Consider the following 20,804-nt stretch of genomic DNA (forward strand, 5'->3'; position numbering starts at 1 on the left):
TTCTAAGCGCTTCTCTGAGCAGCTCTTTTGCTCACTGCACACACAGAGATGCCCCTGGGCAGTGCTTTGATGCAGGAGGTGTCTGCAGGGCAGAGCTGGGCACACAGTGGGTGGGATGGGCTCTGTGAGCACTGCCAGGGCGGAGAAAAGGGGAGAGAGACTCAGCTCCCAGAAGGGAGAGCTCCAGGCAGGGAGAGCTCCTGGCACCAGAGACATGGTCATTAAGAGACAGGGAGCTGCTACACAAAGTGCCATATGACGAAGAATTTGAGCACCTCCCTGCCATCCCCTGCAGTTCAGAGAACTTCCCCAGAGCAAGTCCCTGGTCTCCTCTGCCACCCAGCACAGCCTCATCCCCAGGGCCACAGGGTCCAGGGCATGAATCACCTCCTCGGCAGCTGGACCTCCAGTGTAGGATCAGTGCATGTGTCCTACAATTGACACACAACAAACAGGCTAAAAAGGAGTGCCTGCAGTGTCGCTGTCTGTGAGGTGCAGAGGAACGGCTGGGAAAGGGGAAGGCTTCACTGCATGCCCATCTGCCTTTCTCTCCTTGCTTTATTTTCTGAAACTATGGACATATTCTGTATTTCTCCACCTGCCTGTGGTGCTCTCGCTCTCCGGATTTGGTGTGAGGGATGTGGGTCAGCTTCTCTTCTGACTCCATCTTGGGGGACACTGCCCCATATGTGTCTTCATGGCAGCTAGGTGCCTCAGCTGTGTTTTGAACGGTGAGGCACCATGTCGTTCAGTTGGCGGTGTTGGGGAACGAGCTGACTCCCTCCTCATTCAGCTGAGGGAGGGGGATTTCTATGGGAAATGGCACGGGTTTTTCAAAACTCACTGTTCCTCCTTGCACAGGTCCCCATGCCCAGAGGCAGCAAATGTCCAACAGCAGCTCCATCACCCAGTTCCTCCTCCTGGCATTCGCAGACACGCGGGAACTGCAGCTCTTGCACTTCTGCCTCTTCCTGGGCATCTACCTGGCTGCCCTCCTGGGCAATGGCCTCATCATCACCGCCATAGCCTGCGACCACCACCTCCACAGCCCCATGTACTTCTTCCTCCTCAACCTCTCCCTCCTCGACCTGGGCTCCATCTCCACCACTCTCCCCAAAGCCACGGCCAATTCCCTCTGGCACACCAGGGCCATCTCCTTTGCAGGATGTGCTGCCCAAGTCTTTCTGTTCATCTTTTTCATGTCAGCAGAACTGCATCTTCTCACTGTCATGTCCTATGACCGCTACATTGCCATCTGCAAACCCCTGCACTACGGGACCCTCCTGGGCAGCAGAGCTTGTGTCCACATGGCAGCAGCTGCCTGGGGCAGTGGGTTGCTCTACGCTGTGCTGCACACAGCCAATACATTTTCACTACCACTCTGCCAAGGCAATGCTGTGGACCAGTTCTTCTGTGAAATTCCACAGATCACCAAGCTCTCCTGCTCAGACTCGTACCTCAGGGAAGTTGGGCTTATTGTGGTTACTGCTTGTTTCAGTGTTGGCTGTTTTGTTTTCATTGTGCTGTCCTATGTGCCGATCTTGAGGGCTGTGCTGAGGATGCCCTCTGAGCAGGGACAGCACAAAGCCTTTTCCACGTGCCTCCCTCATATGGCCGTGGTCTCCCTGTTTATCACTACTGCTGTGTTTGCCTACCTGAAGCCCCCCTCCATCTCCTCCCCATCCCTGGACCTGGTGGTGTCATTTCTGTACTCGGTGGTGCCTCCAGCAGTGAACCCCCTCATCTACAGCATGAGGAACCAGGAGCTCAAGGATGCCATCAAGAAATGGTTTTCACGGACATTTTTCAACAGCTGAGACCTGCCCTCTCTCTTCACACATGATTCCCAGTGCATCCCGTAGTGTATTAGAGGTTTGTTTATTCACTCTGTTACTAGTTTTGTTGTTGTTATTTCTCCCTATCATTTTCCTACATGACTGTTTGGATTTGTCCCTTACGCTTGAGGCAGGAACGTGCTCTCTCTCACCTGGACACCTTAGAAAACTTTGTGTAATGCTGGCTCATATCTGACTCTTTCACACTGTCTCTGTAATAAAATGGGATCTCCCCTGCACTCTGCCTGCACGGTTGGCTCTTCTTCCAAACCTGGTGTCAAGAAGAACAAGAGCCCAAAAGGACTTTGGTTCTTCCTCGCCCCTTCTGGGGAGGCCGGGAAGTGTTGCACTGTTTTTCCGCACTTGGCTTTGCTCATCCTCACATCCCCCTGCCCCCAGGAAGAGCCCTGAGCCACACGTGAGGGACCAGCTCTGCCTGCCCAGGGCCTGGGGCTCAGGGTTTGGCCTTTCTGCTTCATCTAACAATCCAAGGGCTTTCTCAGCATTACAGCCACCTGCACAGTGCCTTTGCCTCCCTGCAATCACAGCCTCCAGTTATCGGCTCTAACGAGTCCCTGGGGAGGCTCTGTCAGTAATGGCCCTCAGTGGGACCCAGTAATGCTTCAAGGTTCTTTAGCTTTTGCTTCTGCCTTTGACTTCTTGAGAGGCTTGATCACTCTCATCATCAGAGATTCATGGACTACAGGCCCAAATACACCGTGGGGCTCATTAAAGTACAGAAAGCCCTAACGAGCTATTTCCCTGCGTGTCACTTTCTTCAAGTCTTCAAGACTTGTGCAGCTAATTGGAATCATTTCATTGTCTAGTTAAAGAGGAAGATTTCAAGGTGACCCTAATAAAAAATATATATTTTTAAATGTTACATTTTATTCCTTTCAGTTTAAAGAAGAGGTGACAGCAGCATTCTCCAGTTGATATTGACCCAGAGTGTCGGGGAGGAAAAGCAGTCCCTTGAGGCCTGACACTGCACGGACACCCTTGCTCCTCACCTCCCCAGCCCCACCATTTCTGTCCTTGGCCACCTGGGACTTGCCTCACTTTGCCTTCCGTCAGACTTCTCGGGACTCTGGGAGCTGAATGTTACAGCGCCATTGCACCACCTCCCACCTGCTTTCCTTAGAGAACTGCCTGCACACCGGCACAGAGGGAATGTTCCTCTTTGCAAGCAAAGAGAAGGAAAGCAAGGAAAAGTTTCATAAACATTAAAACGCACTCCTCAGCCACACGTAAAGTACAAGCTAGGTCTCATGAGGCTGACTTTCTACAAGGGATAATCTCATGAGAAATGCTTTAGATAGGGAGATACAAAAAAGTAAATATCAACGTAATTAAAGAGTTGGCTCTTAAAGAGAGACAATTAGACTACTGAAGGACAGGCCGGCTTTTAGTCCCTGAAGCTCAAAGCAGCAGCGTAGGTGAGAGGTACCAGAACGAACAAAGAGAAAGGGAAGGAGAAAACTGGAGAATAACGGAAAGGGCCTTTGCCCAGGCAGTCTGCATCTGAAACGACGATTTTAGAAATGGTCTTTGTATCAGGGCAGGGGAAAGTCAATGAAAGATCAGAGAAATGAAATACAGCGTAGGACAGGCAGAAGAGTGGTACTGTTGTTACAGGGGAAGGTCAGCATTTCCTTGGAATATGTCTTTTGAAAGGTCATGGGATTGGTAGAGGTCTCTTGTGAGTGAGGACAAAGCAATGGTGCACCCCTCTTGGAAAGAACGCCAAAAGTGCAGCCCAGGGAACCCCAGGCTGTACAAGCTCACTTCACAGAATCACAGAATCACAGAATCACTAAGGTTGGAAAAGACCTGTAAGATCATCAAGTCCAACCATCAACCTACAAACCCCACCATGCCCATTAAACCATGTCTCACAATGCCTCATCCACACGTTCCTTGAAAACCTCCAAGGATGGTGACTCCAGCACTTCCTTGGGCAGCTTATTCCATTGCCTTACCACTCTCTCAGTAAAGAAATTTTTTCTAATATCGAGTCTAAACCTCCCCTGGTGCAACTTGAGGCCATTTCCTCTTGTCCTGTCACTAGTCACTTGGGAGAAGAGGCCAACACCCACCTCTCTGAAACCCCCTTTCAGGTCATTGTAGAGAGCGATGAGGTCTCCTCTCAGCCTCCTCTTCTGCAGACTGAACAACCCCAGTTCCCTCAGCCGCTCCTCATAAGACTTGTGCTCCAGACACCTCACGAGCTTTCTCGCCCTTCTCTGGACACACTCCAGCACCTCAATGTCCCTCTTGTATTGAGGGGCCCAAAACTGAACACAGTATTCAAGGTACGGCCTCACCAGCGCCGAGTACAGGTGTACTCATTTGGTGAGGAGTGTGCCATCAGTTAGAGGCCCCTTGGGTGACATTTCTGGGACCTTGAAAGAGAAGAATTTGTCCAAAAGCAGTCAGCATGGACTCACCAAGGGTGAATCATGCCTCACCGACTTGATTGCCTTCATGATGAAGTAGCTGCATTTGTGCATGAGGGGAGAACAGTGGATGTTGTTTACCTCAGCTTAAGCAAGACTTGTGGCATGGTGACCCTCAATACTCTTCTACCCAAGTTAGGTTCTTACAGTCTGGATGGGTTGACAGACAGATAGGTGAAACATCAGTTGGATGATCAGGCTGAGAGAGCAGTGGTGACGGGGTCATACCCTACCTGGAGGCCACTGGGACATACTGGGGCATTGTGGGGCAGCACAGGGGACTCTGCTGAGACCTGGGCAGTTTAATACATGTAGCTATGACTTGGAGGAGGCAAATCTCACCTTGTTTGTCGATGACCCTAAATTGGGAGGACCATTGCTGTGCCCTAGGGATGCCATAGAGGGGAAACTGGAGAGGTGGGAGGACCGTCCTGTCAGAACCTTCATGGGACAGAAGGCGGCCAAATGGCAGGTCCTGCGCCTGGGACAGACTAACGCCCTGCAGTGGTAGGGGCTGAGGACTGCCTGGCTGAGGATCAGCTCTGCGTAAAAGGCCCTGGTGGTGCTGGGGGACAGAAAGCAAATTAGAACATCTGTACACTACTGGGTCAATTTTTGGGCCTCATGTGGGGCAGGGGAGGAGGGAGTGAGCGGCTGTGTGGCTGCTGGGCTATTGGCCAGAGATAACCCACCACAGCAAGGAACATGTTGGTAACTGGAAGCGAGTTCAGAGGAGGGCTGACAAGATGCTCAGGGGCTTGACGACGCACATTGGAGGAGGAACTGAGGGACAAGTCCTTGTTCAGCCTGGAGAAGGGAAGGCCTCAGGAATATCAGCCTGCCAGTCACTGTGGGGATGTTTTCAGGGAGATGGAACCAGTCTGGTCACCGTGATTTTGGCAGGAGGATAATCAACAATAGCGAGGTGTTGAAATAAGGACTAGTCAGGCTGGAGATAAGGACAATCTTTTTCTCCATGAGGGAATTCCAAGCATCAGAGCAGGTTTCTGAGACATTGTGCCATCTCTGTCCTTGGATGCTTTCAGCCTTCGCTGGATAAAGCCTTAAGCAACGTGGTCTGACTCCATAGCTGCTTCTGCTGTGAGGAGGAGTTTAGACTGGAGGCCCCCTTGGAGTCTCATTCAGAAGAGTGGAAAACTAAATGATGCTGCAGTTCGTTCCCCTCTGGGTCTTTCCTGGATGAGAGTCAGGAAAGTTTTCAGGTTCCCCATGACCACCATGGAAGTAAGTCAGGTATTTGTATGGCCAGAGCAGCTGGAGCTTGCTTGTTTCCAGGCAGTGTTGCTCAGATGCAGGGCTGCTTGACAGGTATCCCCAAACAGCCCTGATCATTCCCTTTGCTTCACCCTTCATTCCCCTTTCACTCTTTTCCCACCTCTCAAGCCCTACTCTTCAATCATCCTTATCCCCTCCCATGTAAAAAGCCAACTCCTTTTCACCGTTTCCCCACTGGCCCTGCCTTGGCTCACTTTGGACCCTCCTTTGGTGGTTCTGAGATGGTTACCACGGTACTTTCTACCTTGGTTAGCAGCTCCATTACACTAGTAGTCTTCTTGTCATCTGTAGTGTCCTGTAGGTATAACTTCTGATCTTGTTGGAGGCACCACGACTCAGGATGACCATTGGCACACATACTTTAACAGCTGGACTGTTGGAGCTTCAGTCCAGAGAGACCTTGACACACCTGGAGATTTGGCCATGTCCTGGCCCTGGCTGGGGTGGAGTTAACGTTCCCCATAGCAGCCCTCATGGTGCTCAGCTTTATATTTGTAGCCGGAGTGCTGTTGCTACCACACCGCTGTTTTGGCTCTTGCTTAGCAGTGCCGGTGCAGCATCAAGGCTACCTCTCCAACCTCCCTCCCCTGCAAAGGCCTGGGGAGGTGGGCAAGGGCTTGGGAGGGGACAGAAAGTGTTTCGGGTGCTCTTGGGATGTGTCCTTCACATAATGATGTTTTTTGCATATCTAAGGCTATCCACTATGCAAACTGGACTTATGAGGAGGTAAGATGGAATCACAGAAATACGGAATCACTAAGGTTGGAAAAGACCTGTAAGATCATCAAGTCCAAACATCAAAGCAACCCCACCATGCCCAATAAAGCATGTCCCATAATGCCTCGTCCACTCGTTCCTTGAACACCTCCAGTGATGGTGACTCCACCACCTCCCTGGGCAGCCTGTTCCAGTGCTTCACCACTCTCTCAGAGAAGAAACTTTTCTAATATCCAGCCTGAATTTCCCCTGGCGCAACTTGAGGCCATTTCCTCTTGTCCTGTCACTAGTCACTTGGGGGAAGAGACCAACACCCACCTCTCCACAACCCCCTTTCAGGTAATTGTAGAGAGTGATAAGGTCTCCCCTCAGCCTCCTCTTCTCCAGACTGAACAACCCCAGTTCCCTCAGCCGCTCCTCATAAGACTTGTGCTCCAGACCCCTCACCATTGGAGTTAAAATAAAGGTGAGGAATGTCTTCTATGTTGTAGTGAAATATGTCTACCTTTGGTTTTCTTTGTTGGCAAGTAAGAAACTTCCTTCTGTGCCTGTGTGCAGCTCGTTCTCCAGGTGAAACAGTGGGAATTGGTGCCAAGGGGCTGAAACATGCAGCTGCAGACTTTAGGTGAAAAGATTCTGTTTTTACAGAACTGCTGTAAGGTCCAGGTGGTTGAAGATAGAAATGGTGGGGTTGGTGGAAGCTACCAAGACTGCCCATATAGTTTCTGCCATAAAGGGTCATGACTTCCATATATGTTCCTGCTCAGTTAGGATATGCTCTCTTTCAATATAAATTGCAGATTGCTGTTAACACTTGCTGTGTATGCAGAAAAATAAAGGGAAATGGGAAAAGACTAAATTCTTTCTTCCTGTTGAATGTTGAACTCTTTTCACTTTGAATACATTCCTGAAACTGCTCAAGTGAACCACATAAAAGCTGAGAATATTAGGAAAATTGGCTTGTTAGGGCTTTTTTTAATGTTCGAGTGCCCTCTGGAGCCAACTTCCTGAACTGCAGATCCTGAAAGATTGAACAGGCCTCTAGAGAAGGAAAAGCAGAAGCAAACCTCCACGTTTCTGAGGGGGTTAGTGAGCCCCACCAAGCGCCATCACTGCAGAGACCATGGAGGGAATGCTGGACAAGGTGACCATCGCTAGGGGCTGGTGAAAGAGGAAGTCAAAGGTGGCAGATAAGAGGTGGCAAATGAAATGTGGGGGTGGCTCTGATGCCAAGCAGGCCCTTGATGTCTTTCTCTAGGGAGGATGACCTAGTCCTGACCCCCACCACCTTGCAAGAGGCATCCTGTCCCTCACAGGATGCTCAGGGCTCTTCCTATGAGCAGTGGGATGTGGGGTGTGCAATGGCAAGTGCAGGACAGCGGTCGCACAGCTCCCAGCCTCTATGAAGGATGAGGAGGCAAGAAAGCACTGGGGCTGTAAGGAAATGGTGACCTCCTTGGAAGAGGCAGAAGTGACAGCGAAGAGGACAAGGACCCGACTTGTGTTGTTGAGAGGTCCCAGACCCACCAAGACTCTCAGCTGTCCCCACCACAGGCTTTCCTACACTGTCCTATGCCTGTGCCTGTTTCCCAGCAGATTTAACCACCTGCCTCCTTCCCTACTTCACTTTGACCAGGGATGGCCTAAGCTTTACCAGCGTCTCTCTGTCCACCCTGGCTGTTGCTTCAAACACAATGCTTCAGTTTTCTGAGGATTTGCCAATGCCTGTGAGTCCGTCACAAACCATTCAGCTCCTTTGAAAGCCCTGCTAATGTCTCACTACCATCAAAGATGTTCCGGCCCCAAACTCGCTTACAGCCTCACTCCATATCCCAGCACTCAGCTGCGCATCCTCCTTCTTATGCTCTCTCACAACAACTTCAGCATGCCTCCTCGCCAATCCCCTCACCCACTACTTCAGGTTCTCTTTCTTCCTTTAACACACTCACTGCTACGCACACCCCACTCTCCCTCTGCACTCCTAGGTACAAGCCCTTCCCTCTTTCCCTGCGATAATGGGACCTCATCCCAGGAGGCTCATCCATATTTCCTGAGGTGCATCCAAGTGTGGGGAGCGAAGGAGGGGAGGAGAGCAAGGTCAGCTCATGGGGCAGGACTGAGCACAGCCACCCCCAGCAGCGGGCGTTCCCCATCTGCCCGGCTGAGGCATGGACACAAGATGGAAATGCCTGCAGTACCCAATTGGTACAGACCTGCAGGCAGAGGGCAAACATTTTGTTTCGACCCTTTAAGCCTGACCATCAATCCCAGTTCCTTTCCATCTCTTTATCCATCCATCCATCCACATGTCCTGAATACAGTAATATAACACATTAAGTAAGTTTGCCGATGATACCGAAAGAGGATGAGGTCTGTACTCCATCAAGGGTAGAGAAGCTTTACAGAGAGAACTGGATAGAGTAGAGAGCTGGGCAATTGCCAGCCCTGGTTTTAGCTGCAAACTGTGGGAGGAAAGTCTGTGGAGCAGCCTCACGGAAAGAGATCTGGGGGTGTGGGTTCAGGGCACGTTGAATATGGCCGTGCCCTGGCAGCCAAAAGGGCTACCCGTGTCCTGGGGTGCATCAAGCATAGAATGACTAGCTGGTCGAGGGAGGTGATTGTCCCAGTCTGCGCTGCACTGGTGCGGCCCCACCTCAGGTACTGTGTGCAGTTTTGTTCATGTGTGCAGTGGTTGATATTCAGAATGAGACTTATTGCTATAGAAATCCTGGTGCTGATACCAGTTTAACAACCAATTGTCTGACTGTGGAATCTGCCCAGACTCTTCAAACCTTTTCCCCTCTTAGCAGGATGGAGATGAATACCACCTGCACCCTCCTGCCCTTGACCATCGCACCCACAGCACCGTAGTCATGCTTATCACTTTCCAGGTCTCCTGGGACAATATTAGTGGTGCTCGTGTGGAAGAGCAGCAGCAGTTAACATTCCCGGTGCCGGACAAGCCTCCCACCAATGCACCACTTGATCAAGGACAGCTGACAGAGCTCCTTAGAAGCTGCTAGAGCTTGCCAGCAGCTTGTCAGAAGTCTGGGTCTCCTCTGACTATCCTCACTTGGCAGCAAGAGGCACTCTGAACGTCCTCAGAGGGCTCCATGGATCTTCAAGATCCAAGTTCACTAAGGTTCTCAAAAAAGTCCCCAGAAGACTCTGTTGGGCAAAGTCCTGAGGAACTCGGGGTGATTCCCATATTGATCCTGAAGTGAGCAGGAGGTTGGTCTAGAGGCCTCCCAAGATGCTTTCCAACGTGAATGGTTTTGTGATTCTGTCATCTCTCATAATAGCTACTGCAATTCTTGCAGTCACCAATTCCTCCTCTACATCTGGATTAGCACCAAGCATGATAACCCTAAAGCCAGACCCTCTCATTGGTGTCAGGATGCCACTTAGGACTGAAACATTTTATGTTCAAATTTTCATTGTGGATGACATTTGTTTCACACAGAACAGGCCCTTCCTATAGCCTGCAACACCTGTGCATTGCAACATGATGCCAAATGAGAGGGATGCAATCAGAAAGTCATGACTCCAGGGTGATGATATTATAACATCCGAGGGGTCCTTGGCAAAGCCGGTAAAAATTTGAAGAGCCCTAAATATCTCAGACGTGACATTGTAAGGTTGGCTTTGCCACTATGGCAGTCTGAGGGAGCTGGGTTTGTTCAGTGGGGAGAAGAGGAGGCTTTGGGGACACCTGGGGACAGCCTTTCCACACCTACCAGGAGATCACCAGGAAGAGGCAGCCAGGCTCTCCTTCCCTGTTGTGAATGATGGGAGGGTGAGGGCCAATGGACTTACTTGAAACACCTGAGGAAAAGCTCTTTACCCATGAAGAGGGTCAAGCCCTGAGGCAGGTTGCCCAGAGAGGTTGTGCTCTGTCAGGCCTTGGAAGATTTCAAGCCTCACACAAATAAAACTCTGAGCCACCTGGTGTGACTTGATAGCTGACCTTGCTGGGAGCAGCTGGTTGGCTCTCGTGCAGCATGAGGGACTGCCCATTTCCTTCCACCACAGGGCTTCCCTGAACCATGCTAGGGAAAGCACTCAGCTTCCCCATGACCATGGAGGTGAGCAAACCTAAGTTTGGTCAGATTATCTTTTTTGACTTGCGCATGTCACCACTGCTTACCTGCAGAGCTGCTTGGCAGGTACCTCCAAACAGCCTCGATCATGTCCTTTGCTTCATCTTCTCTTTTCTTTTCCCCTCTTTTCCCCCATCAGAGCTCTGCCCTTTGGTCATCCTTATCTCCTCGCATACAAACAGCCCACCTGTGTTTGCTCTTCCCACACTGGTCTTGCCTTTGCTTGCTCTGTAGCTCTTTCTGAGATGGGCAGCATGGAGAATTCTATATTGGAAAGTGACTCCATTAAACTAATACCTCATTTTACCATTTGTAGTGCTCTGCAACTCATGCTGTTACCTTGTGAGAGACACCACAATCAGACTAATTCAATTGCACAAACAGCTGACAAAACAGTGACTCAGTCCATGAGGACCTGGAGGATCTCTGGGATTCAGCCAACAGAAACCTCCTGAATTTACAAGGAGAAGCCACCAGTCCTGTACCGGGGGGAGAAGAATAACCCTGTACCTCAGGGCAGGCTGGTACCCGACTGGATGAGCAGGGACACAAAGCAGAAGGGCCTGGGCCCAACGAGGGATGCCATATGACCCAGTAGCACGTGCTCACCAGAAGAAAGATCAGCTGCGTTAGGAACGATGTGGCCACCCAGACAGTGGGAGTTATCATCCTCATCGAGTGAGCACCGTTGTGGCCACATTTGGAGTAGTGTGTCCCTCTGTGGGGTTTCCTGCTCTAGGCAATTTGGGAGGAACTGGAGAGTGCCCAGAAGAGCTCTGCAGAGATGGGGGTCGGGGTCTAGTGCCCTCCTTGGGGGTGCTGAGGCAGCTGGGTGTTCGCCTGGTGGGTTTAGACTGGACATGAGAGAAAGAAATGCCACTCCAAGGGCAGTGCTGTGATACAAGAGGCCACCCAGAGGGAGCCTGGGCCAGCCCAAGGCTTTGTGTTTCAAGGAACAGCCAGGGATGGCGGAGAGGAATCAGTAAAGGCAGTGAGATACTCAGGTGAGAACAAGAGGATGGAGTGTCCACAGCCTTCAAGGAAACAGGGCCAGGCGTACACACCATAGGACAGCCTTGGGTGGAGACGGTCGAGGGAGCTGGCAATGCCGAAAGCCCCCAACAGAGCTGACATCCTCCTCCCCTTGGCTGTGGCTGTTGCCTGTGCCAGCCAGGGCCTTCCAGTAGGAACTTCATCGTTACAGCACGAGGGCCTCATGGACTCCTCTTCCCTACCCAGGAGCCTGGCAGGTTTCACAGCGTGTTTTTGCACTTGCTCAGGGCTCTTCCTGGGGCAGTGTGATGGAGGGATGTCCCTCCACAACACTGCCCCAGGAAGAGCCCTGACCAACCTGTGAGCGAAAAATCGCATTCTCTGGGAATGCATTGTGTATGTGACACGTTGCCCCAAGCAACATGTGAGGCACCAAATCACATTCTCTGCGATGCCGACTGGGGTGTCTGTCACGCACCCACCCTGAATGGGAATTGCTTTCCTGGTGGTCCTGTGTTTTTCTTGCCAGCCCTGGCATCTCATGTAGCTCTGTGGGCCTGGATTTCAACATTACATTGAGCAGCTGCCTTGAATTCTGTACCACAATGTGGGGATGAACACGAGACAGCTGCCAATACAGTCAGTGAAGGTCTAGTGAATCCAACACCTGGAGGAGAGGAAGAAAGAGACTGAGCTCTCCCTATGGCATACGACTCCATTCCATCCTATGAATATCTCTATAGGCTGAGCTGAACATAACGAGTAGGGACAGGTTCAGTTGCCCTTAATTTGGGCAGCAGCTGTCCTTTCAGTTGGCCAAAGGAAATTCCCAAGAGCCTCCAAGAAGATGCCCCAGATGTTGGCCTGTCTCTACATCAGCCTGCACGTATCTTCAATCTGTCTCTATTACCGGCACATATCTTTGACCACCTCTGGCACCTCAGATGTCACCAGACAACTGCATCTGAACAGCTCACTCCTGGCCTCCAGCTCCATTAATTACCATGGGAGCTGAGAGCAGGAGCTCACATGCAGGTGCCTATTGTGTGTCCACCTGAAGGGGGGCAGGAGGAATCCCACCTGCTGTGGGTCTGTGGTGTGCATGGGAGGGAGCTGAGTGCCCTTCCAGCCCCAGCACTCCAAACCCAGGATGAGATGCCTTGTCGGGCTCAGCTGCATCCCTTCCCTCAGCAGGGGTAAAGGAGATCCCTGCCTGTCCCTGTCTGGCTGTCCTGTCTAAAGATGGGCCAAGAAAAGTTGATATTTAGGCGTGACTCTGTCTCTCAGCAGGGAAATGATGTGCTGGGAAGAAGTGTCTCTCCCCAGCTGCGGGAGGGAACCTCAGTGATTGCTCCAGCCTGTTTCACAGCAGGTTCCCCTGGAGCCCCAGGGACCCCTGGGGGGAGCCCCGAGGGGCAGAGAAAGTGCCGCCTTGGGCTGCTCCTCTGCTGCTGAGCTGGGCCGGGCTCCTGGGATGGAGGGAGCTCATGGCAAGCGGGCAGCGCTGAGGAGAGACAGCTCTGCCCAGGAGCAGCTCCTCTGCAGAGCGCAGCAGGGCTGAGGGCACTGCCTGCAGGCACCGAGGGGAGAGGATCAAGGCAGAGAGAGGTTAAAGGCAGTCTGGGGTGGGAGGACAGAGGCGAGCTCACTGGAGGAGAAATCTTCACAGCCCTTGACACGGTAAGTCTCTGGGCGTGGGGAAATTTAGGTATAGTTCACAAGAAGATCTCCTAATGCTGGCACATCAAACAAACTCTGAGACCTTTCAGGAAGAACTGCCACAGGTGCTCCAGTGTAGAGAGGGAGGAGGTGCCCCAGAGCAGGGCTTCCCTGCTGCACCATCAGAGGGACAGGGCATGAGGGCTGCCTTCTGCCAGGGACGGCTGCAGGGTGTGAAGGTGGGTGTGCAGCCAGGGGTGCCCAGGGCTGTCCTTCCGAGCAGGGTCCCTGCACCCCCGGGGCTGGGTGCTGGGGCAGGGACTCTGCCGCCTGCCAGGGTCAGCACTCAGCCTGCCCGGGGAGCTCCCCACGGCGCTGTGGGGAGAAGCTGGGGGTGGAAGGAGAGACCAGTGCAATGGCAGGGTGCTTCTGCTGTTGAGAGGGTGCTGTGTGGGTCAGGTTTGCCCTCAGCTCCACATCACTGCAGGATCTTCCCAGGAGACTTTTCAGGAAGCACAGCAAGGCAGGGGCTGCCTGAAAGGGAAGGATCCTGGTCTTTCACTCTTCTCCTCTGGGTTGTCTGGGTGGGCGATGGCACATAGAAATTAATCTCTCATTTCTGGAGGAGGCACTGAAATTCCAAGTCTGTTCCTCTTAGAGGTGAATAAAGCGGGGAGTATTGGAAATCACCATGCCGTGGTCACAGACAGCATCAGTGTCACTTTTCCAGCCTCGCCAGGGCTGGTCTGATGTTCCCCTCAGAGCCTGCGCACCCAGAGATGCCCCTGGGCAGTGTCCTGCTGCAGGGAGGGCTCTGCAGGGCAGAGCTGAGCAGGCAGCGGGTGGGATGGGCTCTGTGAGCACTGCCAGGGAGGAGACACAGGGGACAGAGAACCAGCTCCTGGCAGGGACAGCTGCAGGCAGCAGAGACAGGGACGGAGAGTGGGAGGACACTGCAAACAAGCACAGGGGGAGGGTGCGCTCAGGCAGCTCTCTTTCTGTGTTTCCCTGCAGATGTCTGCTGGGCACTGTCTGCGGGGCAATGAGCTGACTCTCTCTGTAGAACCTCCCATCGGAGGGACCCCCGAGTCTCTGCTTTGCCTGTCCTGCAGGGCTTGCAAGCTGCCCCCCAGAAAGGCGCAGCTCTGCTGTGGGATCCTCGGGAGTGCGGAGCCTTTCCTTGGGGGTCGGCACTCTCCTCGCAGAGTCAGTTGCTTCTCTCTGGGAGGGGTCGTGTCCTGCCCTCTCCATCACAGCTCCACCTCTGGGCTGGGCTGGAGAAGAGTTTGCAGAGCTGTTCTTTGAAACAGGACTCCTCTGGTCTCATCAGAGTCCAGGTTTAGGGGTTTTTTAAAAGATTAATTTGTGTGTGAAGGCATCTTCAAGGTGGCAAAATGAAAACACAGGGCAGATGGGAAAAGGGCTGATGGACACTGCAGCTCTGTGAAAAAACATAGACAAAATTGTAAGAAAGTCATGTTAAGCCTCTCTGCCACAGCCCACGTTCTCCCATGAGTCATGAGTGCAGATATTGAACTTTTCCATGAAAGATGGATTACATCTGACATCCCCTGTGAACATCAGAGTTGTCACAAACCAGCTCCCATGTACCCACTGCAGCAGAGCAAAGCTGACTCCTCAGCAGCAGAAGGGCAGAGCTCCTGCTCCTCTCAGCACACTCAGCCAGCACAAACGGGAGGTGGGAAATGCATTCCAATGGAGGGGGAATTTCTGTGAAAAATGGAGTGGCTTTTCTCAGAAAAATCTGTCCTAATTTTTTCCTGTCTTTTCCTTCTTTGGACAGAGCCCCAGACCAAGAAACAGCAAATGTCCAACAGCAGCTCCATCACCCAGTTCCTCCTCCTGGCATTTGCAGACACGCGTCAGCTGCAGCTCTTCAACTTCTGCCTCTTCCTGGGCATCTACCTGGCTGCCCTCCTGGGCAATGGCCTCATCATCACCGCCATAGCCTGTGACCACCACCTCCACAGCCCCATGTACTTCTTCCTCCTCAACCTCTCACTGCTTGACCTGGGCTCCATCTCCACCACTGTCCCCAAAGCCATGGCCAATTCCCTCTGGGACACCAGGGCCATCTCCTTTGCAGGATGTGCTGCTCAGCTCTTTCTTTTTGTCTTTTTCATTTCAGCAGAGTTTTATCTTCTCACCGTCATGTCCTATGACCGCTACATTGCCATCTGCAAACCCCTGCACTACGGGTCCCTCCTGGGCAGCAGAGCTTGTGTCCACATGGCAGCAGCTGCCTGGGGCAGTGGGTTGCTCAATGCTGTGCTGCACACAGTCAATACATTTTCACTACCACTCTGCCAAGGCAATGCCTTGGACCAGTTCTTCTGTGAAATCCCACAGATCCTCAAGCTCTCCTGCTCAGACTTGTACCTCAGGGAGGTTGGGTTTATTGTGGTTAGTGTTTCTTTTGGTTTTGGGTGTTTTGTTTTCATTGTGCTGTCCTATGTGCAGATCTTGAGGGCTGTGCTGAGGATCCCCTCTGAGCAGGGACGGCACAAAGCCTTTTCCACGTGCCTCCCTCACCTGGCTGTGGTCTCCCTGTTCCTCAGCACTATCATGTTTGCCCACCTAAAGCCCCCCTCCATCTCCTCCCCATCCCTGGACCTGGTGGTGTCATTTCTGTACTCGGTGGTTCCTCCAGCAGTGAACCCCCTCATCTACAGCATGAGGAACCAGGAGCTCAAGGATGCCCTAAGAAAACTGATGACTGGTTGCTTTTCCCAAGCGGCAATGAACTGCCCATCGTTTTCCTCATGTCTCTTGTCACGTAACTCGTTACATGCCCAGACTCTCTTTGGGAGGTTGTTTAGTTTGGTTTCGTTGGTTTTTAGCTTTTCTTGGTTGTATTAATGCTGTCCACAAAAAGGAAGTCATTCTTCATCCTATTTCTATTTCAGTATCTGCCTGTCCTGTGTGACCCAGAGACTTTGTATAAATGGGGAGCTGTTTGTTTAAACAAAATAAAGGACCCTGCTCTGGGTGGTTTGTCTGAGATCTTCTCTGGAGCCATGGGGCAGGACTGTGTGCTGAGGTGAAGGGGGCAGTAGGCACCCGGAGCTGGGTCTGCCTCCCAGCATGACCAGCATGACCCTGTGGAGTCACCCCATGGCCCTGGGCTCCACAGCCTGCTTGATCTTCAGAGCAACACCGCCAGCTCAGAGGCTGTGGGGAGCCTGTGGAGAGGGAGCAGGGGTGGCTGGTCAGTGCGAGGAGAAGAGCAGGGCACTGTGTGTGTGCAGGGGAGACATGGAAAGAGAAACCCTTTGCTGAGGGTGGCAGCTGGGGGCAGGCTGCCCTGTCCATGGGGCAAAAGGACCTTCCTGAGCATCCCCTGGGCCAATTCTCTCATGCCGTCCTGGGGAGCAAGTTTGGCACCTGGGGCTGCAAGCTGCCTGCAGCGGAGATCTCCTCAGCGTGCCGGCTGGATGGACATTCTCACTGGCCTCCATTTCCTGCTGTGGGACCAGTCCCACCAGGGCTGCTCTGCTGGGCTTGGCTGGGGAGAGGGCAGGGAGGTGGCAAGATTCAGAGAGGGGCTGGGATGGCTGGGATGGCAAGTGCCCCGGAGAGGAGAACTCCAGTGAACAGCTCAAGTGTGTGAGTGGGCAGGGTGGGGGCACACAGCAGGGTCCTCGCGCAGCCGGGCTCCTGCGAGAGACATGGAGGACCAGCAGAGCAGGGTCTGGCCTGTGCCCGTGTTCGCTGGACACCCCGGGCAGCTGCCCCAGGGCAGTCGTCACACACCAGCCAATAACCACCACCATGTCCAGCACTGGCCTCTCAGCCCAGCTCGGAGAGGTTGCTTGTCCCTCCACAGAGGGACACCGAATGACCAGGTCAGAAGTCCAGGTTTGCATTGTACAGACGAGACGTAAGCATGCACATGGTGTGCATGTGGGGAGATGAACCCGAGTGAGCACAAATGCCATCAGCTCTTCCTGGGGGTGCCATGAAGGCCTGTGGGACAGACAGTGTCTCGAGGTCACTTCTCACTTCGAGAGTAACATCCCCTGGGAAAGCACCTGGATGCAGCACTGGGATGTGCTTCATTGAACGGACGTCCCCGTGTCCATTCCTCATGCCGTGGAGCATCTCAGACGAGTGCAGAGCAGGGCGATACACCACAGGTCTGAGGTGCCTCCCAGCCTCTGGGAGCAGCAGCAGGAGGTCAGAGAGACACTGTGACTGCTGCAGTGCACTGCCTCTGCACGTGCAAGGCAAGGACTCCACTCTCTGATCACCCATGTGTGTACGAGGAGTGCACGAGCCCAGCTGAGACATGGGCACCTGGCAGAGCTCCGACATTTCTGTGTGTGACTCCAAGAACAAATTTCCATTTTCACAGCTACATTCATCTCAGCTGCCTTGGACAGGCTCATTGCAAGTGCTCCTGACTGCTACGTCACCCTTGCCTGTGATTCTGGATTGTGACCTCAAAAGTGCCGGAGCAATCATGGAGGTTCTGTGGTCCTTGGAAAAAGCAGACATCAAACCCCTCTTCAAGAAGGGCAGGGATGAGGATTGACAGAATTGCAAGTGGCCTGCCTGCCTCAGACTCTAGGAGGACATGGGGCAAGTTGTCCTGCAGCCATCTCCAGGCCCTTGAAGGACAAGAAAGGCATTGCTGAACCAGAATGGTTAGGGGAAACGAGGGCACGTTGTGTACTTGGCCTTTTGCAAGGCCTTTGACATCATCTCCCAGAGTCTCCTTAGAGCCGGACTGATGCTGTCGAGGCTGAAGAAGTGGATGGTAGGGTGGGTGGGAAGTTGGCTGGGTGGTGAGGCCCAAATGTCATCAGCAGTACAAAGTCTTTTTAGAAGCCAGTCATACCCAGAATCCCTCAGTGATTAGCATTTGGGCCAACACTCTTGAATGTCCTTATTATCCCCCCACATGGTGGAGCCCCATCCAGGAAGAGGGCATGGATATGGGTTGGCATGTGCCTTCTGCCTGAGTACCTGATGGGACAGCAGCAGGCATAGGGCTCGTTTGAGTCTATCCAAGAAGCTGAAAGAAGGCCAGGAAAAGTCACATGGTTTAGAAGATCACGGTGAGTTTACACACTCAGCTCAGGTGAAAGGCCACAAGAAGGCTGATGAGTTAGCTCGCCTGATGAAGGGTGCTTTCTGAGAATTTTGAGCTCTCCTTGGAGGTGGGAAAAAGCAGGAGAGAGAAAAAGTGCTACAAAGTGCAGCTTGGAAAGTGGAGCCTGGACATGAGGAAGAAGAAATGTCACTCGAAGGGTAGAGCTGTAGTGCAAGATGTCACCCAGTGAGAGTTGGTGATTAGACTCAGGGCCGGTGAGGGTGGGGAGACGTCAGTGAAGGCAGAGAAATGTCCAGAGGAGAGCAAAGTGGAGAAGCAAGATGGACGTCTACAGCCTGCAGGAAAACAGGGGCAGGTGTGGGACAGCCTGCGATGGAAACTGCCAAGGGCGCTGGCCAGGCTGGAAGACACGAACAGAACCCAGGTCTTTGTCCTCTGGGCTATGGCAGTTGTCTGTGCCACCAAGGGCTGTGAGAAGACATGTTGTCCTCATGGCACTGGAGCCTCATTTCCTCCTTGCAACCCCATGGGGAAGCTGGGAGTGTTGTTGCATTGTCCTGCACTGGGCATTGCAGACCCCACATCCACTGCCCCAGGAATGGCCCTGACCCACATGTGAGGGACAGGATCCCCCTTCCATGGGCCGGGGGTCAGGGCTTGGCCTTTGTGCTCCATGTAACAATCCAAGGGCTTTGTCAGCGTCAGAGCCACCTGCACAGTGCCTTTGCCTACCTGCAATCACAGCCTCCAATTATCGGCTCTAACGAGTCCCTGGGGAGGCTCTGTCAGTAATGGCCCTCAGTGGGGCCCAGTAATGCTTCAGAGTAGTTTAGGTTTGTCTTCTGCCTTTGTCTCCTTGAGGGGATTGTTCAGTCTCTTCTCAGTACCTGAGGCTCCTGGACTCAGCACTACATACACCATGGGGCTCATTAAAATGCAGAAAGCGCTAACGAGCTATGCCTCTTCTATAGTTTTCTTCAGGTCTTCAACATTTGTATAGCCAATTAGAGAGGTAGGTACCTACCCTGAAGTAGCATAGCTAGCTCATCCTTTTCAATGAGCAATCTGAAGATGTGATCGGAGAATTCTCCAGTTGATATGGATGCAGAATGTCTCCTAAAGAGGTGTGCACAGGTAGGAAAAGCAGTCCCTTGAGGCCAGACACGGTATGGACAACCTTGCTCCTCACCTCTCCAACCCTGCCATTGCTCTCGTTGGCCACCGGGGACTTGCTTCACTTTTCTTTACATCAGACTTCTCCACCAAAGTCTGCAGCTGAATATTACAGCTGCTTTGCAGCAATTCCTACCTGCTCTCCGTGGAGAACTGCCATGGAAACAGGGTTTTTTAATTGGGGGAAAGAAAAAAGAAGAAAAAGTAAAACACAAGAGAACTTAATCCACAATAAACACACTTCTCAGCTGTATGGTTATTTTTAGCAGCTTCCAACGAGGTTCACCACCCCAGTTGAAGAGTTGCCTATAGGGACTATGAGGGAGAGTACTGAAAGACAATGATGCTTTACCTCCCTGGAGCTCAAAGCAGGGTCATAGGTGAGAGGGATCTGAATGATCAAAGAGTAAGAGGCGGAAAACCCTGGAGAACAGTGGAAAGTGCGTATGTCCAGATCGTTTTCTGAAGAGATGACTTCCGACGTGGGGAGTTTGATCAGGACAGGCAGAAACACCTGGAAGGTTAGGGAGATTAAATACGCAGCATGACAGACAGAGTACTGGCAATGCAAGCACAGGGCAAGATCAGGATTTCTTCTCCTGCAATAAATACACAGTCTCAAAAGTCCCATTTTGGCAGGATAGAAAATACAGTGACATTTTATTGAAAGTACTGAAACATTGCAGCTGGTAAAAAGGTGCTGGGTTTTTTTTCTTTCTTTTTATAAAGTATTGAGAGCAGTTCCCAGGTTTTCAGGCAGAGCTCCGGGGTCTGACCATAAGCAGCCAGTGCCACCTCGAGAGCTGTATCTGAGGTACTTGCCGGGGCATGTAAAGGACCACTTCCCCTCCTGGTCCAGACCTATGGCCTTACCAGTACCAGAGCCCCGAGACCCCACAGTTTCTCCAGGCGATGCTTTGGACCACCCGTTCCCTCCAGGAGTCAACTCCCAGAGCCCCGGCGCTCTCTGGCATGTGGACCAGACTTAAGGTCTCTCTGGTACCTCCTTCCCAGGCCCCTTATCCTTCTCGCTGGCTAATCCAGCTTGATGTTGGCTAGCAGTTACACACACTGACACGCACATCCACATGATATGCATGCAGTTGGGTCTCTCCAGTGGCTGCCCCTTGGGCACGTGAGCCCCTCTGACTTGTGGTCCCCCCTCCAGGGGCTGGCACTCACACCTCCACACGCACAAAGAGCACAGATCCCCCTCACCCCAGCAAGTAGTGAAATGGAGTTTAACAAGTAGGCAGGACAGGCTGGGGCCATCAGTTGCAGGTCACGGCCGGACAAGTGTACTTATCAGCAACCTCCTTCATCGTGACTGGTTATTTTTAGCCCTACTTCATCCCCAAACAACCTCGATTCCTTTCCTTCCCTGCCATCGGTCCTTTCCTCGAAATCCCATCGGAAGTCTTCATTATGTGACATTGGAACCGGGTTTGCAGATCCACTTTCAAGAAGACAAAGACAAAAAGCATGAGTAAAAGCATGA

The 20,804-nt window shown here is 52.4% G+C and overlaps 3 protein-coding genes across 3 annotated transcripts; all 3 read left to right on the top strand.

The window, feature by feature from the left end:
• Window positions 1-884: 884 nt before the first annotated feature.
• Window positions 885-1,262, top strand: LOC132321511 (olfactory receptor 14I1-like; the record flags this gene model as incomplete). The annotated part of the gene is made up of 1 exon (XM_059835006.1): window positions 885-1,262. A coding segment is annotated over exon 1 (378 nt), but the record flags the coding sequence as incomplete, so codon positions are not given.
• Window positions 1,263-1,265: 3 nt separating this feature from the next.
• LOC132321451 (olfactory receptor 14C36-like) lies at window positions 1,266-9,327 on the top strand (the record flags this gene model as incomplete). The annotated part of the gene is made up of 2 exons (XM_059834947.1): window positions 1,266-1,727; window positions 9,115-9,327. Coding segments are annotated over 2 exons (675 nt in total), but the record flags the coding sequence as incomplete, so codon positions are not given.
• A 5,580-nt stretch (window positions 9,328-14,907) lies between these two features.
• Window positions 14,908-17,611, top strand: LOC132321452 (olfactory receptor 14C36-like; the record flags this gene model as incomplete). The annotated part of the gene is made up of 2 exons (XM_059834948.1): window positions 14,908-15,726; window positions 17,432-17,611. Coding segments are annotated over 2 exons (999 nt in total), but the record flags the coding sequence as incomplete, so codon positions are not given.
• Window positions 17,612-20,804: the final 3,193 nt, after the last annotated feature.

Source organism: Gavia stellata, unplaced genomic scaffold, assembly GCF_030936135.1.
Source record: "Gavia stellata isolate bGavSte3 unplaced genomic scaffold, bGavSte3.hap2 HAP2_SCAFFOLD_42, whole genome shotgun sequence".
NCBI classification, from domain to species: domain Eukaryota; kingdom Metazoa; phylum Chordata; class Aves; order Gaviiformes; family Gaviidae; genus Gavia; species Gavia stellata.